This window comes from Dromiciops gliroides, chromosome X (assembly GCF_019393635.1).
Source record: "Dromiciops gliroides isolate mDroGli1 chromosome X, mDroGli1.pri, whole genome shotgun sequence".
Taxonomy (NCBI): Eukaryota; Metazoa; Chordata; class Mammalia; order Microbiotheria; family Microbiotheriidae; genus Dromiciops; species Dromiciops gliroides.
In genome coordinates, this window is record NC_057867.1 from 31,362,687 (window position 1) to 31,390,233 (window position 27,547).

General features: G+C 40.5%; 1 protein-coding gene across 2 annotated transcripts in view; it reads left to right on the top strand.

The window, feature by feature from the left end:
* MECP2 (methyl-CpG binding protein 2) overlaps nucleotides 1-27,547 on the top strand; it is a 99,148-nt gene that overhangs the window by 56,668 nt on the left and 14,933 nt on the right. Inside the window, exons 2-3 of one of the 2 annotated variants that reach the window (XM_043974789.1) lie at nucleotides 4,230-4,369; nucleotides 25,842-26,192. In XM_043974789.1, the coding sequence (XP_043830724.1) occupies nucleotides 26,095-26,192 (98 nt within the window). In that variant the 5' untranslated portion in view covers nucleotides 4,230-4,369; nucleotides 25,842-26,094. The remainder of the gene's footprint in view (nucleotides 1-4,229; nucleotides 4,370-25,841; nucleotides 26,193-27,547) is intronic. The other variant, XM_043974788.1, reaches the window with a different exon arrangement.

A 27,547-nucleotide genomic window follows, 5' to 3' on the forward strand; every position in this document is an offset into this window, starting at 1 on the left:
AAAATCAGAGCTGCTTACTTTGGATTTCATATGACCTAGTGGCATTGTACCACTTGCCATTGTTATGTCTGACGCTAATCTTGTGCTTGTCCAGTTTTGCCTTTTACCCCAGAAGGTGGAGACAGAGAACATTGAAAGTAAGGAAGAAACTAAATTTGACTTCAGATAACATCTGTTATTTGCCGCCTATAGAAAGGATTGTGGAATGTACATCTATTTTAGTTGCATCAACAAGGGAAATCTTACTTTATGAAAGATTTGGAGACTAGCTATTGGCCTTCTAGTGCTCAATTATTCACATTCACACACACATACACGTTTGTTATATATTCAAGTCTGTAAATATGTGTAGCTCTGTAAGTGGCTAAAATCTGCCAGACTCTTACACAGCTTTCTGCCAGAGAGATGAGTGAGTGCATAGAGAACAACCCTGTGCTTGTTCTTGAATACTCTTGAGAAAGACATTTTGAAGTTTGTGGTCGTGGCACCAGGATATTGACAAGCTGGAACACATCTAAGAAGGCGAGCCAGCTAGAAAGGGAATTTGAAATTTGAAACCATTACAGTAAGATCAGATGAAAGAACTGAGGGTATTTAGCCACGAGAAGAAAAGGCTTAGGGCAGACAAATCTTTGAAGGGTTGTCGTGTAGAAGAAAGATCAGTTATTTTGCTTAGCCCCAGAGGACAGGACAAGCACTGATAGGGAGAAGCTACGGGGAAGCTGATTTGGCTCAGTATAAGGAAGAACTTCTGAATAATTACACCTGTCCACAAATGGAGTAATGGGTAGGCTGCCTTGGAAGGTAGTATATTTCCTCTACACTGGAAATTTTCAAGTAACGATTTGATGGCATAGGATCCTAGATTTAGAGCAGGAAAAGACTTCAAAGGTTGTCTGGTACAACCTCATCATTTTTTTTTTTAGTTGAAAAAAATTGAGGCCCAGGGAGGGGAAGTGAGTTGCCCAAAGTCATGTAGGGAGTCACAGAGGAGGGATTTGAACCCACAACCTCTGACTCCAAATTCAGTGCTTTTTCCACTATACCACAGTGTTGTTTACAGAGGACAACGAATACTTCAGAAAGATGTTACACTAGATTATAGGCTCCTAGATCTAGAGCCAGAGGGATCCTTTTTTTTTTTTTTTTTTTTTTTTAAGTGAGGCAATTGGGGTCAAGTGACTTGCCCAGGGTCACACAGCTAGTAAGTGTTAAGTGTCTGAGGCCGGATTTGAACCCAGGTACTCCTGACTCCAGGGCCAGTGCTTTATCTACTGCGCCACCTAGCTGCCCCTCAGAGGGATCCTTAAAGGTCATCTAGGTTAACTCACTGATTTTTAACAGAGGGGGAAGCTGAGGCCCAGCAAAGTGGTAGAGCTAGGATTCTGATTCTGTGACCCTTCACCCTCTGGTGTCCTTTCTAGCTCTCACTTTACATTTCTAAAAACAGTAGTATTTACCTTCTTCAGCTTCCTGGTTTGGAATATTCTGCAGGTACTCAACCTTAGATCACTGCTACCAGGCTCTGGATTGAAGAAAAAGGGAACCTCAAAGATGGCGAGGTTGCTGAGTGATGGAGGGACTGGGGAACAAGGAAAAACTCCCATGACTCCTCCAGAACCATTGTGTCGTTAGAGCATGAAAGAAGGTACCCGGAGTCCTAGAGAGGATGACCAAAGATGCCGTGTTCTCTGGGAGGTACCAGGCCTCTGTGTGCCAGAAGATGGAAGTGGCACTAGAGGAGAAGGGAAGTTTGTTAATTATAAAATGGAATGCCACAGGGCACAAATGGAAGGGGACTTAAAAGGGATTGGCTCCATCCCTTTTGTTTCTTTGTTGTTGGTTTTTTTACTTTATTTATAAGATTTCTAGTTCCAAATTTTTCTCCCTTCCCTCCCCCTCCCCAAGACAGCAATCAATCTGATATAGGTTAATCACCCCTTTTGTTTCTTAGAGCTCAGCTTGAAACAGCTCTGGGAGTTGATTTTTCAATTTTCACTGTGAAAATTTACACCTCAAGAATTGACAAACACTACAAATCAGGGCTTGATTACTTGTTTTGTTTCTTTCCTAGACCAAAGAAAGTGATGGAAAAAATGTTAATAATGCATATTAAACTTCAGATTGTGTTTTATATACTTTTTTTTTCTTGGAGAGCTGGTTGTTAAACATTTACTAGCACAACACAGAGGTTGGGGAGTGTCTTTCTAATGCTATAGCTCATAAACTCCTACTGCTGTGATACTACTACTCACCATGCTTCTCAGTTGATCTCAGTTACTTAGCCAGGCTGAATTAGCTTTTTGTTTTTTGGGGTTTTTTTTAGTGAGGCAATTGGGGTTAAGTAACTTGCCCAGGGTCACACAGCTAGTAAGTGTTAAGTGTCTGAAGCCGGATTTGAACTCAGGTACTCCTGACTCCAGGGCAGGTGCTCTATCCACTGAGCCACCTAGCTGCCCCGCTTAATTAGCTTTTAGCCAGGGCTGTTTACTCTAATGGTGTAGTCCTCCTCAAAGTCTGTGCTTTTCAACAGTACTTCCTTAACAAGTTCAGGGGAAAGTGGGCTCAAGCATAGAGAGCATATGTGGCAGAAGTAACTCACAGCTTCTTAAAATCCTTTTGTTGGAGTTATAGAGATAGTTCCCTTAGTTGTGGTGTACTTTTCAACCGAGCTTGTAAAACATTGAAATCTGCCTTTCCTCATCTTGTACAATTGGGCCTGTTGTCAGTCTGGCCTCAGACACTTACTAGCTGTGTGACTGTGGGCAAGTCACTTCACCACCTATAAATGAGAAGTGTAATAGCACCTATCTATCACGCGGGGTTGCTGTGAGGATCAAATGAGATATTGGCAAAGTGCTTGGCCCAGAGTAGGTGTTCAATAAATGTTTGCTTCCTTCCTTTCAGCTCTGAATGCATATACTGCCAGTGTCTGCCACCAGGCATTCTGTCCCAGGTACACTGCCAGAACCCAGATGAAAAAAGTCCAACTCCAACCCCCAGAAGTTCATATGGTCCTCTGATGGAAGGTGTGAGTGATAATGCTATGGCCAGGGTGCACTCCCCCACCCAAGCTATTCTCTCTCAGGGGTGCCTCTCTTTTCCCTCTGCCATCAGAAAGTAGCTCTAATCTCCACTGGCTTGATATTTATGGACAACCCACAGTTAGGGACCAAGTCTCCTTGCCCAATCAGAACGGCCCTCCTGCTGGACCTACATGAAATGTCTTTGATATGAGTCAGATGATTGGAGGGTTTAGCATCTTTTCACTTACATTAAGTGGAATGGAGTTAATGTTTTTTGATAATTGGATTTTTCCATTGTATTCATATCCTTCCCCTTCTGCAAGATTGGTTAATGGTAAAAATAATTTCAAAGTTGTCCCAAGTAAGGCTTTTAAATTCCTCTTGTGGCCTCTGTTCTGTTTATTAAAGGTTCAGTGTACTCTATAGTGCAGTTCATGGAGTACTCACTTAATTGAAGCAGTGATACTTTCAGGAGTCTTGGCTCTAGGGGGTATAGAACCGGTCTGTTCTGACTGGTCATGCTCTGTGGGTTGTCCATTAAATAATAAACCAGTGGAGATCCAAGCTAGTGTCTGGTGACAAAAAGAAGAAAGAATTGCCCCAGAAAAAGAAGTACATGGAAGAAAGGAGAGCCTTTGGAAGGTTGAGGGGAGAACTCACGCCCTTTTCAACAGCAGTAGACATTTCATCTAGGTCCAGCCGGAGTTTTCTTCCGATTGGTTGAGAAAACTTGGTCCCTAGCTGTGGGTTGTCCATAAATATTAAGCCAGTGGAGATTAGAGCTACTTTCTGGTGGCAGAGAGGGGAGAGAGCCACCCCTGGAAAGGAATAGCTTGGGAGGGGGGGCAACGACTTTGTCTTTAGTGTGCCACCTCCATCTGACTCACACACACACACACACACACACACCCCGAGAAGAATTATTGTTTTAGATGTTTTGATTATTGTTGTTTGAGGAAGAAGTGAAAATCTGGGAGAGGTGTGGGTGTGAGTACAGCAGCAGGGCAGATGTCAAGATGCCTGAACAGTATCTGGGGCCAGCTAGTCTTAGAGTATTGGTCAAGGACTGATTCCCCCTGTGTTCCAGGGCAGTTCCACCTGAGCCCCAGAGCTGGATCAGAGGATGAGTAGCTCCTGTGAAAATATGATTTCACATATAACCAGCTAGTTACTGTTTTCTTTTATTCTTTCTCTTCCAAACAGTCTCTTCCCCTGGAAAGGAAAGGATGGCCTGCTTTTAATTTCATTTCTTTGACCCCTCCTCCCCTCATAGTCCAGACCAGAAGTCAAGGCTCCTGTTTGAACCGAGTCTTGAAGGAAGCCAGGGATTCTCAGAGGTAGAGGTAAGGATTGAGGGCATTTTGGGCATAGGGGAAGCCAGTGCAAAGTTAGAGACAGGAAGTGTGCAAAGAACAGCAAGAAAGCCTGCAAAGACGGGAAGGCTTTAAATTCCAAACTCAGGAATTTCTGTTTTATCCTATAAGTAATAGGGAGCCATTGAGTATATTGAGTAGGGGTGAAGGATGGTACGACATGGTCAGATTTGTGTTTTAGGAAAATCATTTTGGCAGTTGTGTAACAGGGAGACCAGTTTAGAGGCTATTCTAGTAGTCCAGGTGAGAGGTGATAAGAGCCTAATCTAGGCTGATAGCTCTGTGAGCTAAACATGTAGAGAAAGGAATGACAAGATTTGGAAACTGATAGTATATATGGTGGATGTGTCTTTTTTTTTTTTTTTTTTTTTGCGCATTGAGGGTTAAGTGACTTGCCCAGGGTCACACAGCTAGTAAGTGCCAAGTGTTTGAGGTCACATTTGAACTCAGGTCCTTCTGGATCCAGGGCCAGGCTTTATCCACTGAACCTCCTAGCTGCCCCTGTGGTATGTCTTTTACAAGGTCATTGCCCCATCGGGTTTTCCTTTTTCATTTTGGTCTCTTTTTTTCTTATCTAAGAAGGGAGAAGATGGTTTTTTGACAGCCACTTGCAAATTTATAAATATAAAGGATACACAGTGAAAATAAACCAAGCAGCTTGAAATGGCCCATATGTTGTACAGGTAGGGGATTTTCCGTTGTTGGGGCTGCATATTCTTTACTTCCTTATATAATTTCTTTTAAAATAAATTTTTATTGCTATATTTTGCTTTTTTGTAGTTGCTTTTTCATTCATTTCAGTCATGTCTGACTCTTCCTGACCCCATTTGGTGTTTTCTTGGCAGAGATACTGGAGTAGTTTGCCATTTCCTTCTCCAGTTCATTTTATTTTTGATGAAGAAACTGAGGCAAACAAGGTTAAAGGACTTTGGTGACTGGTCATATAGCTGGTCAGTGTCTGAGGCCAGAGCCTGGCACTCCATCCACTGTACCACATAGTTTCCCTTTTAGTTTTTATTTCACCTACCTTTTTGCCTCATTTTATCACAAAAGAGAAAAAAGGGAAGAAAACAATTTAGCATAAGCAACCAACTCATTGAAAAAGTGTGGGAGGGGGCAGCTAGATGGCGTAGTGGTTAAAGCACCGGCCCTGGATTCAGGAGTACCTGGGTTCGGATCTGGCCTCAGACACTTGACATTTACTAGCTGTGTGACCCTGGGCAAGTCACTTAACCCCCATTGCCTTGCCAAAAAAAAAAAAAGAAAAGAAAAAGTGTGGGATTAGAGGTGACTTCTCCTATCTCTTGGAGCCAAGCTTGGTCACTATAATTATGTGGTAGTGGTTCTTTCCATTTACATTGTTGTAATCATAGTGTATCTCATATTCCTTGTTCTACTGACTTCGTTTGTAGCAGTTCATATATGTGCTCATTTCATATCACACTTGATTTAGTATATCTCCAAACTGGAAACTAGGGGGATACCCATCTGTTGGGGAATAGCTAAATGAATTGTGAGATATGCATGAATTGAAATATTATTGCACCATATATGATAGTTGACAGTATCAGATGAAACTAAAACGATCTCTATGAACTGGTTGAGAGTGAAGTAAGCAGAATGAGAACAATTGAACTTTGACCATTTGAACATTTGAAACCAGACAACTGCAGATGAAATACCCTACCCAGCTCCCCACCAGAGAGGTATTAGACTTAAAATGAATAACGAGACAGGCTTTTGTTTGGCTAGACTGTGCACATTTCTGATGAAGGTTTTCCCATGGGTGATGGGAGAAATGATAAATGCTTGTATCAAGAAACTTTGTCAAAGAAAAAAATTGATTTAATAATGTTGATGATAAAGAATTTAAAGCTGGAAGGGATCTGAGAAGTCAAACCTTTCATTTTTACAGATGAGACTGAGGCTTAGAGAGGCTAAGTGACTTGTCTATGGTCACATGACTAGCGGGTTTTAGATTCAGTCCCAAGTCATCAGACTCCCCATCCAACGCTCTTTCCACTGTACTGTCTTGCCTTCGTGGTACATTTCTAGTGGGCCAAAAGTCATAAGTTTGAATAACTTTGAAAATTATTTTTATTTATCTCCATATATATTGTATATGATGCTATGTTATTATAAATTAAAAACAAAAAATAAAAGAGATATTAAATACTGAAATCCCTTTGTGACTTTTGGCCTACCATTGTATATGCCTTTCTTCCTAGAACCCCAAAACGTCCCTAGAAATTTGACAGAGGCATTTCTAGGCACCATTTTTCTATGTGAAAATTTTCATTCATACATATATATATATACATGCATACATATATATGTATATATATATATACATAATGTATAAGTCAAATTTCTCATCATTTTCAAAATCGTTCTGCTTCCCTGTGCTTCCTTCACAACTTCCTTCTGTTCTCTCCTTTTTATAATGTTGCAATGGCCTTCTTTTTGTCGTTTTTGTTCAGTCGTTTCAGTCATGTCTGACTCTTCGTTGACTCCATTTGGAATTTTCTTGGCAAAGACACTGGAATGCTTTGCCATTTCCTTCTACAACTCATTTTACAAATGAGGAAAACAAGGCAAACAGAGTTAAGGAACTTTCCCAGAGTCACACAGTAAGTGTTTGAGACCACATTTGAATTCAGAAAGATGAGACTTCCTGACTCCAGGTCTGACTCTATCCACTGTACCACCTAGCTGCCCTTAGCCATCTTTTTAGGGCATGATTATTGCCATCTCACCACCTACATTAAACATTAAGAGAAAGAGGAAAAACACCCTTGTAACAGACATGGTGGAGCAAAAGGAATCTCTACGGTGGTCATGTCCAAAAGTGTGTGTCTAAGTCTGTCAGAAGGTGGATAATATGCCTTGTTATAGATCCTCCTTAGGAGACATGGTTACTCAGTGCCTTGATCAGAGTTTTTTAATCTTTCAAAAGTGTTTTTCTTTACAGTAAATTGCCCTGGTCCTGCTTACTTCACTCTGCATTAGTTCATATAATCCAGGATTTTCTTAAAATTGCCTCTTTCATCATTTCTTGTGGCACAGTAATATTTCACTACATTCATGTTTAGCCATCCCCCAATTATCTGAGAGGCACTCAAAATCCTCCCTTATATTTCTAGGTTTTTGCTTTGCTTTTCCCTCCTTTTTTTTTTAACTCCTTAAGGGGTTTATTTTGCTTGTGACTATTCCCTAGTATTATCTTCCCTCTTAACTCTTCCCCACTCCCCACCCCCTCCCCACTTGGTTGCCTAATGAGTTTCATAAATTTCTACATGAAACTCTGTGTGTGTGTTTATGTTTAACCCTTTTTACATTATAGTTTTCTTTCTAACCATCTCAGAGGGGGAAAGGAGGTAGGGAAAGGACTTGGAACTCAATTTTTTTTTAAATAAATATAAATAAATTTTAAAACATGATTTTACATATAATTGGGAAAAAATAAAATAGTTTAAACAAAGAAAAACATGAAAAGACTTGCATGAAATAATGAAGAGTGAAATGAGCAGAACCAAGAGAATGTTATATATAACTATTCTAAGTATCATAAGTATAGTATATAGTATATAAGTATATATAGCTATTCTAAGTATCATAAGTATTCGAATATGGGCAGCTAGGTGGCGCAGTGGATAAAGCACCAGCCCTGGAGTCAGGGTTCAAATCCAGCCTCAGACACTTGACACTTACTAGCTGTGTGACCCTGGGCAAGTCACTTAACCCTAATTGCCTTGCCCCCACCCCAAAAAAATATATATTAAAAAAAAGTATTCGAATCAACTATGAAGAACCTAAGAAGGAAGATGCAGAGAAAGAACTGATAAATAGAAGTATGCAAAGGGGGGGGAGAAATGATGGGTGGGGAGGGAGGGTGACAGTTCGAAACTTAAAATGTCATCAAAAAATAAATAAAATTAATTTTTTTAGCAACAAACATTGTGTCTCAGACCATTGTGTCTGAGGCCGGGTTTTGGCTGAGGCTGGGTCCAGGGGTGATGCTTTGTCCACTGTGTCACTTAGCTAGATGATAACATCTTTAGGGTTAAATTGATGGGTGAAGGGAATTCACTGGTGGAGGGGGAAGGGCAGAAGCGAAATCCTACATGAAAGTAACAGGAAAAGGCTTATAGAGTGGGGGAAGAGATGGGAGAGGAGTAGGGCAGTAAATGAATTTTACACTCATCAGAAAAGGCTCAAAGATCTTAAACTCATCAGAGCTGCCTCCCGGAGAGACTAACAGACACACCCAACTGGGTGGAGTAATCTATTTAATCTGGGCACTCATCAAAATTGGCTCAAAGACCTCAATCTCATTAGAATTGGCTCAAGGAGGGAATAATGTACACACTCAATGAGTTTTAAGTTATACTTCCTTAACCTGTTTTCCAGATCAGTTGTTTTTTATATCTGACATGATATATCTTACCTTTCCTTCTATTTTTTCAATCTTTTGATTTTGTCCTAATATTTCTTGCTGTCTTACGGAGTTACTGCTTTCTGTTTGGCATATTCTAGTTTCTTATTTTTCTTCATATTCATTTCTTAGATAAGGCTTATTAACACTTTCTAAGATACTTGTTCTCCTTAGTATTTTTCCTCCACCGCTTTCATTTCGTTTTTTATCTCAAGCTTCATTTCGTCTAAGAATTCATGTGGTCCTTGCGGACAGTCTGTTTTTCCCTTTGAGTCTCCATCGCTCAGCTTTGTAGTCATTATAAAGTTACTTGCTCCTTTTGGAGAGGTCTATACATTTGCAAAAACTTTGTCGTGGTTTGCATTTTGTTTTGATTTTAATTTCTCCAGATTTAGATCCTGAATTGGGCCTTCATGCCAAGACCAGGCTCCACTCCCTGCTGTGCTTTCTGGTGGCGTTTTCGGCCCTTTTTGATCTCAGCCTGGGTTCCTGCATAAATTTCTTTCTCCTAAAGTTAAGTCCCCCCTTGATCTCTGAGGTTCACAGAAGTGGCTTTTCAAGGCCGTCTCTGGTTTTTTGGGACAATGTTAAGGACCACTGGACCAGATTCAGTCTCCTCTGGCCTTTCAGGGAACACTCTTCTTAAGCAAGTTTAGATTCACAGATTAATTAGCAGATTAGCAGTTCTTAACATTTCTGAAGTTCTTCCCCAAGTAATTTCTATTCTCTGTTCTAATGATCACAGTTTGAGTTCAGTTGTTTCTGTTCCTTCCTGCCTTAAGTCTCTCTCTACTTCAGTTCATCCTCCAAACTGCTGTCAAAGTGATTTTCCTTATATAAAGGGATAATCAGGGCCAAGAGACTTGAATTTCACAGGGCCAACCAGGTACTCTCTTTACTTTATCTTTTACTTACTAGGCTTTAATTCCCTGCTGGCCATATTTCAATGCCAGTGCAGACTGTTCTGAATTGAACAACTCTGCCCTCCCATTAGTTTTCTTCTTCCATCCACCCTAATCAGCAGAAAAAATCCCTTACTGTTGACCTTGGCTTTTTTTTGCAAGCCTCAGGTCATTCTGAGCATTGGTACCTCTCACATTGTTCTTGTAACATTCTTCCATTCTCATATAATCATCATTTAATCAGGGCAGAGGAGTTATAACTTGAAGTTTCGCATAGCAGATGCTAAGAATACCAGAAGATGAGGGTTCATGTGGGATTGTTGTTCCTTCTCAAAGAGGACCATGACATCCAGGTGATGTCATGACTTGCAGTTAATTGAATTTAAGTAAGGAAGGGCTATGCAAGGTCACCAGCCTCACTCTCTTTCCTCCAGAGCCATCTGGGTCTAGTGGCAAGATATAGATCAGGACGACTGGAGTGGGCAGGTAGGTAGCATAGTGGGAGGCAGTGAGGTGGCACAGTGGATAGATCACTGTCCCTGGAGTCAGAAGGACTCATCTCAGACACTTACTAGCTGTGTGACCCTGGGCAAGTCACTTAACCCCAATTGTCTTAAACATCCGGGGCCATCTCCAGTCATCCTGATCTATATCTCGCCACTGGACCCAGAGGGCTCTGGAGGAGAAAGTGAGGCTGGTGACCTTGCACAGCCCTCCCTCCCTTAAATTCAATTCACTGCAAGTCATGACATCATCCCTGATGTCATGGTCCTCTTCAAGAATGAAGGACAAACAACAACATTAATCATCCTTTTTTAGCAGCCTTTCCTTTTCTCTTCATTACATATTATCATTAACATCAACAACAGGCATTTGTTTAAGCACCTATGTGACTGGCACTGTGCTAAGCAATACGGGATACAAAGAAAGATCCCCCCCAAAAGAACAAACCAGACCCTGCCTCTGAAGAGCTTACTGTCTAACATGGAAGAAAATATGCATATAAGCTATGTGTATGTAGTGTAAATGGAAGGTCATTGGAGAAGGAAGTCATTGGGGGACCAGGAAAGACCTTTGGCAGAAAGTGGGATTTGCATTGAGTCTTAAGTGAAGCCAGGAAATCGAAGAGAAAAAGATGAGGAGGGAAGCATAGGGAACAGCCAGTGAAAAGTCATGAAGCTGGGAGATAGTGTCGTGTTAAAGGAGCAGCAAGGGGGCAGCTAGGTGGCACAGTGGGTAAAGCACTGGCCCTAGATTCAGGAGGACCTGAGTTCAAATTTGACCTCAGACACTTAACACTTACTAGCTGTGTGACCCTGGGCAAGTCACTTAACCCCAAGTGCCCTGAAAAAACAACAAAAAACAAAACCAAAAAAAAAAAAAAAAGGAGCAGCAAGAAGAGACCAGTGTCTTTGGACCATAGCATGCATGGAGAGGAGTCACATGTAAGAAGACCGAAAAGGTAAGAAGGGTCCAGGTTGTGAAAGGCTTTAAAAAGCAAACATTGGATCCTGAAGGTAATAGAAGGACACTGGAGTTTACTGAGGATAACATTCAGACTTGTGCTTTAGGTAAATCACTTTAGAAATAAGTAGAAGATAGGGGCACCTAGGTGGGGCAGTGGATAAAGCACTAGCCCTGGAGTCAGGAGGACCTGAGTTCAAATCCGGCCTCAAACACTTGACACTTACTGGCTGTGTGACCCTGGGCAAGTCACTTAACCCTCATTGCCCCGCCAAAAAAAAAAAAATGGAAAAGAAATAAGTAAAAGATGGATTGAAGTGGCAAGACACTTAAGGCAGGGAAACCAACCAGAAATCTATTTTCAGTATTCCAGGTAGGAAGTGATAGTGGATCTGGCAGTGTGAATGGAGAGAAGATATATCAGAGATATGTAAAGGTAGAAATGACATGCTTGTCAACTTATTTGATGTACAAGGTGAGTATGAATGAAGAGTTGGAGGTGACCCAGAAGTCATGTCATGAGCATGGGTGATTGGGAGGATAGTGGCATCCTTAACAATAATAGGGAAGTTTGGGAGAGGGGAGGATTTGAGGGGGAAAGATAACGAGCTCCGATTTGGTTGTGTCATCTGCTTTGAGGTAGCAGTTGGCAACATGAAGCTGAGGTCAGTGAGGTTAGGGATGGATAAATGGATCTGGAAATTATCTGCATAGAGATGATAATTGAATCCATGGGAAGTGATGAGATCATGAAGAGAGGAAGGGAGAGAGGAGATGAGACACAAGGACAGATCCTTAGGAGGAATTTTTTTAAATTACATTTTTGGATGCCTTTTGTCTTTGCAAGCACCATCCTTTTAGAGAAAGGAGACTCAAAACAACAACAACACCTTCCCTCCCTTATGACAAAGAAAAACAATTGGAAAAAAAATCCAGTAGTGAGTGACCACACCTGACCATGTATAAAACAATCTGTCCTAGCAGGCCCCTACCTCTTTGCCATGAGGAGAGAAGGTTTTATCTTTTTTCTAATTCTTTTGTTGTTTTTTTTTACTTAGAATTTAATTCTTTTTAGTGAATTTCAAATTTTCATTGTTGTCATATATGCTGATCTTTTGATTTCTGTTGATTTCCTTCGGTATGAGCTTTTACAAATTTTTCCATGTTTTCTCAATTCCTTATATCTGTTAATAATTTGTTCATAATATTGTTAATAATATTCCATTGTTTTATTAACATGCCATAGTTTTTTCAACCATTCTCCAACTGATGGATACCCACTTTCTTTTCTAGTTCTTTTCTACCACAAAATTCTACTATGAATATTTGGGCATATTTTAGACCTTTGTTTCTATCTTTGACTTCCTTGGGCTATGTGCCCAGAAGTGTAATCACTGGATCAAAGGGTATGGACAGTTTAGTTCCTTTAGTTGCATAATTCCTAATTGATTTCCAGAAGATTAGACTAGTTCACAGCCCCAGTAACAGTGTAGTAGTATGCCTGTCTTCCCACAGTTCCTTCAATATTGGTTGTTCCCCTTTTTGGTCATCTAGCTCTGTGAGCATGGATCAGAGATCACAACCTTTCTCAGCCCCAGTTTTTTCATTTGTCAAATGAGAATTTTATAGTACCTATAACCTAGAAGTAATTGTAAGAATCACATGAGATAAGTTTGCCAGCCTTAAAGTGCTATATAAATATCAATTGTGACTTATGACTCATATCTGTGCTGCTTTGAAATGTATGCTTCATTCAGAAAGTATTATTATTTTAAATTTAGTAATATAATTAAATTTGTATTTGTTAATCAGTCACACTTAAGAATTCTGATCAATGCAAGGACCAACCAGAATTCCAGAGAACTCATGATGAAACATGCTGCCCACCTCCTGACACTCAAAATGAGGCATGCATTTTGGGACATAAACAATGTAGGAATTTGTCTTACTTGAATTTTAAAAATATTTTATTATGAAATTTGCTTGAATATATTTATAAGGATTTTGTTTTCTTTCTTTTTCAATGAGGGAGGGAAGAGGCAGAGAAGGCAGATTTTTATTAATTGAAGAAAAAAAATTTTTAAGTTAAAAATGTCAGAATAAGAGCCTGTAAGAACCTAAACCAGGGTTTAGACTGAGTGGAGGGAAGAAGATAGGGAATAAAGGTGGTGTGTGAAAGTAGAAATGACAAGATTTGGCAACTAATTGGATTGTGGAGTGAATAAGAATGAGACGTTGAATCCGATGCAATGGTCACAAATATAGTTTGGAAGAAGGGAAGGTTTGGAAGAGAAAGATAATGAATTCTGTTTTGCACATGTTGAGTTTGAAATGTCTACAGAATATCTATGTGGAAATGTCCATTTGCAGTTGGTGATGAAGTGTTTGAAATGAAGAAAGACTAGAACCAAAAATATAGATCTTTGAGATAGGTATGGGGAAATTTTCTCACATACTCAAAGTGTCCAAGTAAAAATCTATATAAACAAGGAGGAAGGGGTGAGGACAGTTGCTGACACTTGAACCTCACTGTTAATCTGAACTGGGCAAAGGAGAGAAGAGTATCCATACACACAGCTACAGAAACACATTTTACTCAACAGAGAAATAGGAAGGAATGAAGAAAATGAAGAAAATGGGGAATTAGAGAGTAGATTAAGGGAGGAATTTGTCCTAAACAAGACACACTCCAAGGGTTATGCAAAAATACTTCTAGTACCTCTTTTTGTGATGGCAAAGAATTGGAAATAGAGGGTGCCCATCAATTAGGGAATGACTGAATAAATTATGCTTTATGAAGGTGATGGAATTATGCAGTAAAATGATGAAGGGGTTGGTCTCAGAGAAACCTGGGAAGACTTGTAGGAACTGATGCAGAGTGAATTGAGTAGAACCAGGAGAACAATTTATATAATAACATTTTAAAAACAAACAACTAACTTTGGAAGACTTAGGTAACGTGCTATACCTCCTAATAGAGAGATGAAAGACTCTGAGTTCAGATTGAAACTTTTTTTTTTAACATAGCCAATGCAGAACTTTATTTTGCTTGACATGTTTGTAACAGGGGTTTCAGGTTTTTGTTTCAGTTTGGAGGAGGAAAGATGAGAAGGTAGTGTGGTTTTTAAATTTTTTTTTTCTTTGTTGATTGGGAAAAACGTTATCTTCATTAAAAAAAAAATAAAAGGAAGGAAGAAAACAAAGAAGAAAGAGTGATCAACAGTATCAAATGCTGCAGTGGTCCAGAAGGCTAAGGACTGAGAAAAGGGCCATCAGATCTGGAGTAGACAGAACGACTTAGAATATGGACCTAGCAGCTTTTAATTTTATTTTCTGCTTGCTCATCAAATGCCAGGTCTAGGTGGTCTAAATAGTCTACCTGTGTTTGTTAGAGTTGCCCTACTCTGAGCCTACAAATGAACCATTGAGGGGTGGCTAGGTGGCACAGTGGCACTGGCCTTGGATTCAGAAGAACCTGAGTTCAAATCCAGACACTTGACACTTACTAGCTGTGTGACACTGGGTAAGTCATTTAAGCTTCATTGCCCCATCAAAAAAAAGAAAGAAAGAAAAGAAATAGAAGTTGAATAAGGAACTACCAAAGGAAAAAATCCCAGGACTAGATGGATTTACTAGTGAATCCTATCAGGTATTCGATGAACAAATGAACCATTGAGAGGAGTATGGTACAATCCAGAGTGTGGAAGCCTTGTTCCTATTCTTTTTTTTTAAGGGAGGCAATTGGGGTTAAGGTTCCTATTCTTTAATTACTTCCTACCCATGTTATTTACAAACTATAAAGTGCAGGATTCAGCAGACACTAAAGCCTCCTGGAATTCTCTGTGACCAGTCCTCTTTTTTGGGGGGAGGGGGTGGCTGGATTGAGATTTCAGTTTGGAATTTGCTTTAGGGGAAAGCCTGTCTAAAACCTAGAGGAACCAATCCCTTCTCAGCTGTAGAGCTGTAGTGCTCTCTGTCTATCTCAGGGATTCCTTGGATATATCCCCTTGGATTTCTGCCCTGGGCCTTGGGGATCCAGTATTGTGCTAACTGCATCATTGCTCTTTTCATCTGTGTCGTCTTTGACAAGCGTTATGTACTGTAAGAGTACTGAGGTTACAGGGTTTTTGCTTTCATTAGAATGTTGCTGTGCAGATGGATGTTTCTGTACCTTGGCTTTGTTTTATGCCCAAAATCTACTACATCACAGTGGCATGAAATTGAGCCAAAGGAGCATTTCCGTTTGAAATTTCATTTTCTAGGCTTTGGATGCTTTCATAAAATTATATGCAAAAAAAAAAAGGCTTTTAGATGCCTAGTAACATAGAACTCATTTGACCTGTTTTATCTTTTGCTATAATGAAAGCTATATTGAAGTGATCTGTTTGACATTTGGGGGAAATATTTGGAATTTGCCTTTTAATGGTGAATGGTTTCCTGAATGCTAAGCCATGATGACATTTCAGTCTGATGTGGAAAAAACCAATAGAATGAGCACATTATATTCTGTTACATACCCTGGAGCATTCTTGACCTCTGGGTCCCTTCCCTTCTTAGATTAGCCATGACAGAAGTAGACCAGTTGGGTATGCTGCTAGATTTTACTGTTCTTCTTTGTTACAAGGGTCAGTTCTCTTGGGGGTTGGGGGACCCTGGGGGCCAGGGATTAGGAAATGACTTATTTTTTAAAAGGGAGGGTAAAAGAAAGAACTGACATTCTGGGACCAGTTACATCCTGCCTACTACTAGCTCCCCTTTAATTGATCTTGTTTGCCATAGTTGATGGCTTCCCTCTATCACTGTGGCTTCTGGCTAACCTTTTGATAAGGGATTAAAATTGTGATTCCCTTTTTTCCTTTCCCAACCCCTCATTTGCTACTGAAATTCCAATCCTGCCAAGTTGAAAAGTGGCCATCCCAACCTACTAAAGAAAGGGTTATAGCCAAAAGCCTCATCTTCTTACTTTTCTTACTAACAAGGACATGGTTGCCTTTGCCTATAGCTTCTCAGCAGCTCATCCCCTGAGTTGTTCAATTATTGACCAGTGTCACTGAATTCTAGATATTGATTGTCTGCTTTTTCCCAATCTACCAGGCTATTTATTTTACTGGATGTAAAGGAGCTGAATATATTCCTTGTGTCTTCCATTTAAAGAATTTGGGTAGCAACTCACCCCCCCCACCCCCCATCGAATGTCAAACCCCTGGATTATGTATTGGGCATTCTAGATAGTGATTTTCCCACTCAGATTTTTTCATCTCCAATAGCCTTCCATTCATTGCTGACCATCTCCAGTGGAGTGTCTGATCTAGCTTGAATTTGTTTTGTTGATGAAAGTTGAGTTTTAATCACTTGAAAGCCCAATTTATATTGTTTGGCATATATTAGGACTTCAGTCCCCTGAATTAATTAAACTATGCTCTCTTCCTAGCTCCGGCCAGGAAGGTTGCAAATTGCAAGAGCTGCTGAGGTAGCAGCAGTAAGGACTGGTGGCTCTGCAGGGCAGCCTGTCAGAAGCTGGCTGGCTGGCTGGCTGACTGGGGAGGATTTTTTAAACACCAAGAGAGGTAGGTCAGGCAGCACTAAACATGAAAAAAGAGGAGACAAGAAATAAATTGGAAAGCCAGAGGTGGTTAAAAGTTACGCTTCTGACCTTTAATTTAGTTGGAGAAATGGAATGGGTAATCAGTACTTCGGGGAGTTAGCCTTGCTTCCTATGGAGTCAGAAGAGTAGCTATCATCAGGTAACTGGAATCCTGGATTTGGATCTGGTGGGTCAGCCCCCAAGAATCCTTCAGGTATAGGACTGCAGTGGGAATGAGACCAAATCCCTCCCCTCTCCACTGTTCCATTATGGCTCAGCTTAAAGCAGCACTGGCTACTGAAAAGCCATCCCCTCTCCTCACTGCTGGTCACCCTGCTGAAACTGTCATCCCAGAGGGCCAGATTCAGCTGTCTTTTCTCCATCTTTATTCTTCTCTGCTTCAGTCATGTTTCACCTCTCTTCCCATGGCTTTTGTGACTGGATTCTCTCTAGGCATTCCTATTTCAATTCTCTTCCTCCCGGGCCCTCAACGAATGTGCCCTTTATGGTCTTGACCTCAGCCTTTCTATTCTGTGTTCTCCCCCTTTGTCTGCCCATCTGTTCCCATGGTTTCAGCTGTCACTTGGGATCAAAGGACTTGAAACTGGAAAAGGACATCATCTAAGAGCATAGGTTTTAGAATTGGAAGGGACCAAGCCTGGCATTGTGCAAATGAAGAAACTGAAGCCCAGAAAAAGGAAGTGATTTTTCCCAGCAGAATCAGCGTTAGAACCCAGGCCCTTTGAAAAACAAATGCAGTGTTCTTCCGACTATGTCTCATTGCCTTCCAAAACCCTTTATTCAGTGAAGCCCTGACTGATCTCCTGAGTTCCAGTCCCACATTTCTAATGCCTAATGGATAGCTTCGCCTGGCTATCCTTCCGGCACCTCATATTTACCACATCTAAAATGGAACTCTCTAAGTGTGTTCTGAAACCTGCTACTCTTCCTGACTAACTTATTTTTTGCAAATAATAGCACCATCTTTTCAGCCATTTAGTCTGGAAACCTTGTTTTCATCCCTCTTCCCTTACATCCTGTTACTTACCAAATTTGCTGATTATATCTCCATTAACTTTTAAATCCATTCCCTCCTTTCCTTTCCCACAGCCATCACCTTGGCCAGGGCTTTATTGCCTCTTGTCAAGACTATTTCCTCTCATCCAACCCCCCACCTTTACACTGCTGCCAAGACCCTCAGTAGTTCCCTGTCAGTCACTGAATAAAGCCAAAACTCCAGGCCCTCCTTGGTCTGTCTACAACCTTCTTTTCTAACTTATCTCATACTACTACCCTTCTCATTTCGATCAAAGCATACTATTCTCTTTCACAACTGCACCCCAGACTTCTTTACCTCTGTGGCTTTGTTCACGCTATTCCTTATCTTTGGGGTGCTATAAAATCCTAGAATTCCCTGCGGTAAGAGCTGTTAGAGATATTTCATTTTACTGGACGTAAAGGAGCTGAATCCTTGTGTCTTCCATTTAAAGAATTTGAGTGGGGCAGCGAGGTGGCACAGTGGATGAAGCTCTGGCCCTGGATTCAGGAGGGCCTGAGTTCAAATCCTCAGACACTTGACACTTCCTAGCTGTGTGACCTCGGGCAAGTCACTTAATCCTCATTGCCCAGCCCCCCAAAAAATAAACAAACAAATGAATAAAGTAAAAATATTAAAAAAAAAAAAAAAAGAATCAAATGTCAAATCCCTGGATTGTGTAATGGGCATTCTAGATAGTGATTTTCCCACAACTCAGATTTTTTCATCTCCAATAGCCTTCCATTCATTGCTTACCACCTCCAGTGGAGTATCTGATCTAGCAGTCCCAGAGATGAGAACTCAAACCCAGGTTCTCCAATGCCAAATCATACTGCCCCCTTAGTATGAAGTTCTTCAGCACCTAGATGAAATGACACCCTCTCTATTGTCTAAAGTCAGAAGTTCTCTCTCCCCTAGGACTTTTAACTCTTTTTATCTCCTAGGGACTTAACCATGCTCTTATTTTGCATTATGATGATTTGTGTCCAGAGTTTTATCTCCCCTTCCTCCAGCTAATTTATAAGTACCTTATGGGCAAAAATTCTGTTTTACTAATTAATGAAGCTTTGTATCTCACCCAGAATCTAGCCTAGTGCTTTGTATATCTCATTTAATAAATGGCTGCTTTGTTGATTTCTCTCCTTCATCCCTGGAATAAACAAATTGACTTTACAGCAGAAAAAGACACCACTGTAACTCTTAATTAGCATGTTCTTTGCTTTTTGCCCGGGTTCACTTGAGCCTGCTGGGGTTTTCCAGGCTTAATTCCAATTCCAGCTTATCTTCTGTTGTACTGTGCAAATTAAGGAGATAGAGTTTCTTAGCAGTAGAGCACTTTTATCTGACAATTCCAGAAGAGGCATATGATTTTAGGAAATACCTTTCATTTCGTTCATTATTTATATAATTTCCTTTTATTGGGACTGAAAAGGACTTTTACAAAAGAGAGAACTGCATTTCCCTTTTGCAGATTTTTTTTTTTTAATTGGAGTTCATAAGAGATTTTTCCCCCAGGTCAAAGTGGGAGCACCCATCTCTTCCAACCAGTAGTTAGGGAATTTTATTTTCATGAACTCAAGACTACTGAGGCGGCAGGGTGCATCCGTGTTTTCCTTTTAAATTTTTTTTTGGTTAATAAAGGGACCAGGTAATAGGATTTTTTTCTTGATTTCTAGACCTTCTCTTTGCCCTCTTTTTTGTTGTTGTTGTTGTTCTGGTAAAGAAAACCCACCCTTTCTGAGCTAGGGATGTGGCCCATCCCCTAACCTCTAACTTTGATAAAAATGACAGTATTTCAATGATTTATGATTTGGGGCTGGTCTGTGAGCACCAGGGCAGATCAAACCCCTCAGGAGATGTTTTTCATAATTTGCTATAACCAGAAATGTTATCACTCTGGCCACATTGATAATGGCACTCTCCACATTTCACTAGGCTCTTCCTTGGATAACAGACACAGTACCCAAAGCCTTTTGAGGTTGGTAAGACCTGCCATGCTTGTTCTTTGTTGGTTTAACCTTTGAGACTCAGTTTGATTTACCTCCAGGTTACAGAGTTGAGGCATCAGCAGAGGACTTCAGTTGAGAATTAGAGAATACACACAATGAGGTTTGCTGGATTTCAAGCTCCTAGAAAATAGATATTGTATTCGTGTTATATAGAGCCTAGTGGGCTGGGGATGAAATCCATTGCTTTTTTGCTGCTCTCCCTTGCCTGAGTTAATGTGCTTATACTCAACTCACTCTAGAGTACTCTGTGTGTGTATATGCGTGTGTGTGTGTGTGTATGTATATGTATGTATGAAAATGGGGACACAGTGGCTAAGGGTTGCCATAGCCAGATTTGTTAGCTCAACAGCCCAGATACACAAAATCCTACAGACTATATTCTAATGAAGAGGGAAAGTATATAAGATGTCTGCAGCCTGTGTGTTGAATCCCAAATGCTGCTGTGACTTCTGCCTGCATAAAATCAATGTTACAAGTATTAACCTTTATTTACTTCAACTTGTTGACCACCACCACCCCCCTCCTTCTGTATTCTCCTAAAGAAATAATTGCCCTTAACCTAGAAGGAAGTTATCTCCCTGACCATGGATTGACTTGGAACTAACAAATAACTGCTATTCTTGCTTTGGGAGTTTGGGAGTTAGCTCTTTAATTTAGAGCTGCTGAACAGGAAGTTTTGAATGATGGTGGTAGTGGTGGGGGTGATTATGATGAAGAAAATTACTCAATCAAAAAAATTTTTAAAAGAAAATAAAATTGGGGCAGCTAGATGGCACAGTGGATAGAGCACCGGCCCTGGAGTCAGGAGGACCTGAGTTCAAATCTGGCCTCAGACACTTAACACTTACTAGCTGTGTGACCCTGGGCAAGTCACTTAACCCCAATTGCCTCACAAAAAAAGAAAAGAAAATTACTCAATCAGTAAGCATTTCTTAAATGCCTACTGTGTGCCAGGCACTATGCTAAGAACTGGGGATACAAAAAGAGGCAAAAGTTCTTGTCCGTGGAACATCCAGGAAGCCAATGTCACTGAACCAAAGAGTGAGGTATAAGAAAACTGGAAAGACAGGAGGAAGCTAGGTTTCAAAAGAAGGGCTTTGAATGCTAAGTAGAAGATTTTGGAGATGATAGGGAGTCATGGGAGTTAATTGCATTTGACTATACATTTCATGGGCTCAATGTCTTTAAAAAAAAAAAGTTTTTAATTGATGTCTTTTTCCATTACTATAGATTTCCCCAGTATCCTTTCCCCTCTTCCTCCCTGAAAGCCATCCCATATGACAAATAGCATTTTCAAAGATAACAAAGAAAAGAAAAAGGATGAAAAAACCTGCATAACATCAGTAGATCCAAAAAGTTTGAAAATATGTCCCACGTACACCACCTGAGGACCTTCCACCTCTGCAAGTGTCTCCTGATACCATTTCCTTCAAGCCAGGCTTCTTCTTTTTAATTCTGTGTATGGTTGTTCTTTCTATGTCCACAGTTATAGTCATTGAGTATGTGTGTATAGTCTCTGGTTACTTTACTCTGCATCATTTCATGTAGATCTTTCTGTGCTTTTCTATATTCATCACCTTTGACATTTCTTGCTACACTTTAATATTCCATTATATTATATACCACAATTTGTTCAGCCATCCCTTCACCTATGAGAATCTACTTTATTTCCAGTTCTTTGCTTTAAAAAAAATGCTACTATAGGGCGGTTTTTTTGTGGTATTGGAGCAGCTAGGTGGGACAGAGGAGAGAGCACTGGGCCTGAAATCAGAAAGACTCATCTTCATGTATTACAGTCTGGCCTCAGACAATTACTAGCTGTGTGATCCTGGGCAAGTCACTTAACCTTGTTTGCCTCAATTCCTCATCTGTAAAATGAGCTGGAGAAGGAAATGATAAACCCCCAGTATCTCTGCCAAGAAAACTAAGAAAAATGGGGTCACGGAGAGTCAAACATGACTGAAAAAACTGAACAACAATGATTCCAGTATGTTAGGTCAAAGAGTACAGAAATTTTAGTCACTTTATTTGCATGATTCCAAATTGCTTTCCAAAATGGTTGTTCTGATTCACAGCTCTACTAACAATGCACTAGTGTGTCTATCTTCCCACAGCCCTTCCAACATTGATTAATCCTATATTTTGTCATCTTTGCCAATTTTCAGGGTGTGAGATGAAACCTCAGGCTTGTTTTAATTTATATTACTCTTATTATTAATGATTTGAAGCATTCTTTCATATGGTTGTTAATAGTGTGCAGTTCTGCATTTAAGAACTATATACACATGTACATACATATGTGTATGTATGTATTGTTTACATATCCCCAAACCCTTATCAGACAAATTTGATACAATTTTCCCCCCATTTGACTGCTTTGCTTATTATTCTAGGTGTATTGCTTTTATTTGTGCCAAAGCATTTCTGTAATCAAAGTTATATATTTTATCTTTTGTAATTGACTCTATCCCTTGTTTGGTTACATCTCCTACCCATTGCCATGAGAAGTATATAATCTGTTTTTCTTCTAATTTTTTATAGTATTATCTTTAGTATTAAGGTTGTATATCGATATAGAATGTATTGTGGAATATAGTGTAAGGTGTTGGTCAAAACCTAACTTATGCCAAACTGCTTTTCGGTTTTTCTCAAATAGGGAGTTCTTTCCTAAGTAATTTATTGGATCATTGATTTCTCTTGTTTCTGATTCTCCTTATCTAGTCTGTTCTGTAGATCTATCTCTCTATTCTTGAACCATATCAGGTGGTTTTGTTGGCTGCTGCTTTATAATATAGTTTGAGGTCTGGAAATGTGATTCTCCTTTCATTCCTACTTCTTTTCATCATTTCCCTTGATATTCTACAGTTTTTTCTAAATTAATTTTGTTATCATTGAGTTCTGTAAAGTATCCCTTTGATAATTTGATTGGTAGAGCATTAAAATTATAAATTAACTTTGGTAGCATTGTCATTTTTATTATTGGCATGGCTCAGTCATGAACACTGAATATTCTTCCAGCTATTTCAGTTGAGTTCAATGTCTTTCAAGGAGCTCAACCCAGGCACCAGACATGATTTTATTGGTTTTCTAAATGTCCTAGTAATGGAAGCATCTCAGTTGAATTAACTAATAGTGACAGTAACAAATTCCAAAAATATTTAGTAAGGACCTTCCAAAATAAATCTATATGTACATGTGTGTGTGTGTGTGTGTGTGTGTGTGTGTGTGTGTGTATGTTTAGAGTATATATACATGTGTATTAAAAATATCAGCATATGAGGCAACTAAATGGTATAATTATAATGCACTGAATGCCTTCTAGTTTTGTTTGTTTCTGCTTTGTTTCTTTTTAAAGATGGGGTTTAGGGGCAACTAGATGGTGTAGTGGCTAGAATACTAAGCCCTGGAGGACCTGAGTTCAAATCTATCATCATAAACTTGACTTAGGAGCTGTATGACCCTGGGCAAGTCACTTAACCTTGATTGCCTCAAAGAAAAGAAGGAAAGATGGGTTTTTGCAGCAAGTTGAGCTTGCAATTGTTCAGGGCACTATACAGTTTCCCAAATGTGATCTTGCCTGCTCTCTTCCTGCTGTTCAAGTCTAGGCCAAGAACAAATACCTTGCTTTATTGCTATTTTCTACATACATGTACTTATAATTAAAGCTTTCCTGTAGGGTCAAGATTTAGCAGGTTTAGGGGCAGCTAGGTGGCACAATGGATAAAGCACCAGCCCTGGATTCAGGAGGACCTGAGTTCAAATCCAGCCTCAGACACTTGACACTTACTAGCTGTGTGACCTTGGGCAAGTCACTTAACCCTCCTTGCCCTGCCCCCCCCCAAGAAAAAAAAAAGATTTAACAGGTTTGGTTTTTGTCAAATGGTTCCATTTGGTTGAAAATCCCCCTCATGGCATATCTCTAAGTGTCTACCTATTCATTCTTAAAAGTCCAACCCTGCCAGCCTTCAGACCTTTAATATGTTATCAATGTCCTATGGTATATTTACTAGGTGCTCACATTTAACAAGGTAGTCATGCTAATGAGCATTAGTTTCTTAATATTCATGTATATAAAAGGCAATTCTAAAGAAGTGAAATATAACATCTTAATATCAGTGTTGCTTTGACAGATACCAAAGAGTTCTCCCAACTATAGAGCAGGTACTCGGACTAGATTTTGTTCTGAATTGTGAGGAAATGGTGACTATGGTCTGCCCACTACTAAGAACTCTATACCTAGCAATTTGGGGCCAAAGCTACCTTTAAACAGTACCGAAAGACAGAAACCACTTGTTTCTGAGCCAAACCAAGAGGGCAGGGAGAAATGGTAGCACCTAATGTGCTAAGCTGTAGTAGAATAGGCTATTTCTCTGGTCCCTAGAAAATATGGGAAAGGGGGCTGCTAGGTGGCACAGTGGATAAAGCACCAGCTCTGGATTTAGGAGGACCCGAGTTCAAAGCCGGCCTTAGACACTTAACACTTACTAGCTGTGTGACCTTGGGCAAGTCACTTAACCGCCATTGCCTCTCAAAAAAAAAAAAGAAAATATGGGAAAAAAGAATGGTCTTCTGTTTTACCTTGAGACAGTTGGCATAGAGCTATGAGGCATCAGATTTTAGAAGGAGATCCAATTTTTTGTTTCTTCTCTAAGCTTCTCTTGGCCCAAATTATGTTCTTGCCCTTTTGGCCTAGCAAAGCAACACCAGGCTTACCAGTGGTGAGACATAGAAATGCCACCAATTTTTCCTTAATCCCACTGCTACTTTAGAATCATGTCACCATTCTTTCTTCAGTTGAATCAAAGTTCTATCCAGTGGGTTGGGACTTCACTGGTGTGGCCTGACCCAAGGGTCAGCATCCACAGGGTAAAGTCCTACCCTAAGAAAAGAAAGAACTTTGCAATTCCCCATATTTATGGAAGTGACTGCTTTTGTACAGCAGGAAAAAGATTTGCTATTTGCTTAGTACAGAAATATTGGGATTTCATTCCAGCAGAATGTGACATCATGTCATATGTCTACATATTGACTAATTCAGAAAAATGAAACCATACCAACGGCAAGCTCTCTCCCATTAGAGTATTGTCATTTAGGCAGCCAGAACCCAGGATCATTTCCTTCCAACCTGTATCCAGGATATTGGGCAACCTTTTTTTGAATGTTGAATGTTGAACTTCTCCATTTGCTGGTACCAAAGATACCACAGGGCAGAACTTAATTCCTGCCAGAGATGTTATACTCAGAGATGAAAAGTTGAGTCCATTTTGAATTGGACACAGTCTCTATGGGTGTGTCTTCACACTTAGAGACCAGAGCCATCTCCGATCCAAACCTGCAACGTGAAGCTGACCACCTCCTTGACTCTTCATTTGGGGCCATCTCCCTATCTGGCTCCCCAGGGCTTCCCAATAAGCTAAATGCCATCTGCCTCAGACCAACCTTTGAATGGTTTTGGAAGCCAGCCAACCTACCTTGGTCTCCTACTTCCTCCAAACTCTTATTATAATAGGAACCAATGGATTGTTGAGTAAGTGGCAAGGTAACATAGTGAATAGAGTGCATAACTTGGAATCCGGAAAAAGACAGGTTCAAATTCCACCCCTGGTACTTTCTGGTAAGTGCCTCTAACCTTACCAGACAAGGCACTTACCTTTTCCATGCCTCGAGCAACTTCCCCAGACTTGTATCTACTGAGTTATGGATTGTGATCCACATTACTGAGGTGGGGGTGGTGTTCCCATATTGGGAGTTCTCCACAATGATGAAATCACAGATTCTTCAAGTAATGGCTGTAATCGTTGCTGCAGCATGGTAGGAAACTGCCCTACGACTGCGGCGCTTTCATTTTGGTGGACTCTGCTTAGCCATCAGGGAAAAGCAGAAATAGTAGATGGGGAGAAGTTTACCTTGAATTTCAGTTCCAGTTGCAGAGTTCCTTGGGCTCCCCAGTGTTTAACATTCTGCAGATCATGATGTTCTTTGTGATACTTACATGATTATTTAATACTTCAGGGAAGAACAGTCTGAAGACCAAGACCTCCAGGGCCTCAGAGATAAACCCCTGAAGTTCAGAAAGTTGAAGAGGGATAAAAAGGAGGAGAAGGAAGGAAAACATGAATTCCCACAGCCATCATCCCACCAGTCTGCTGAGCCAGCAGAGGCAGGAAAAGCAGAAACATCAGAAGAGGCTGGGTCAGCCCCTGCTGCACCTGAAGCTTCAGCTTCCCCTAAACAACGACGTTCTATCATCCGAGACCGGGGCCCCATGTATGATGATCCCACACTGCCAGAGGGCTGGACAAGAAAACTCAAGCAGAGAAAATCAGGCCGCTCCGCTGGGAAGTACGATGTCTATTTGATCAAGTGAGTAAGAACAAGAATGAGGAGAAGGGGACAACTGGGTGGGGGGGATTAGAAACATATTCACAGAAGCTGATGGGAATGGCATTTGAGTGGCCTGCCTTTTTTGACCCTCTCTTTGTATTTGGAGTATTTTCTACTTTGCATCCTTTGAAGTAACAGTTGCTACTTGCATGTGACCCAGTGGCCCCCATTCATTTTACTCCAAGGAGTCTAGGCTTTATCTCCATGAGCACCCAGTAGGCCACCAAGGGAGTCACCTCTCTCATAAACCGTATGTCATTTCCCATAGGTGATATGTGGGTGACTACAAAAAGAGAACAATAATATGAAGGAAAAAATAAGAGTTTGTTTTTTAACTAGACAGAAATTTTCATTGTTGATTAGTCTTAAGATGGGATCCCGTATTCAAGCTACTTGCCTAACAGAAGCTGAAAACAAACTAACCATTCATACAAGTAGGAAGGAGCTGTGGCAGAGTGACCCAAACTACCTTAGAAGGGCTTGTGTTTGGAGGGAGAGCTATGAGTCTTCCTATTATGAGCATTCCAGGAACACCCAAGTACCTGGCTGGCCAGCCAGATTGTCCTTCTACCTGTGACAAATGGAAAGGACAAATGTCCCATGACATGGGGTGAGCCTTAGAAAAGCTTATGGAAAATGATGCTTAGTGTGAGAATTCTTCAGAAGGCTCCTGGCCAGAAGCTCACCACACCTCACCTACCTCCCATGGAGCCATGCCATTTAATGCTTGAAAGGACTTTTGGCAAGGGTCAGAATAGGGTTACAGCCAGCTGTAGCACTTCATCAGATGTGACTTCAAATGCTGAAGCTTCTCTGGTCATTGTCAGATCTAGTCCTAATAGATTGAAAGCTTAAAAAATGTTTCTTAGACATTTAGTCCCTTTAAACTCTACATGGTTATCCTCATTAAAGTATCTAAGGTATAAAGGCCAAATTTATTTTCCAGTTGGAAATGGTGCGATTGTTTTTCCTCCAGAGATACATGTTTTCCCTGGTCTCTGGCTGGTGTGACCCACACTGCTTTAATGTAGCCGAAGTTCTCACAATGCTGATACTCAGTTTAATTTAGATAGTACCATTTGTCCTGGTTAGTTGCATGATTGTGGACAACCAAGGATAACAGATTGTGAAGAGGAAGGAGGCCTTGACCATTAACGTTTCGTTCTTTTTCACTGGTGTCTGTCCTACATCTAAGAAATCCCCCCCTTGTAGTCCGTGGTTTCAGTGCTATGATAGCTCACGTGAACCCTGCTGTCCTTCGACCTGATTGTTGTTATTGTTTGTCCTGAGCATTTTTCTCCCCATCCAGAGAATAGAAAATAAGTATTCCTTGG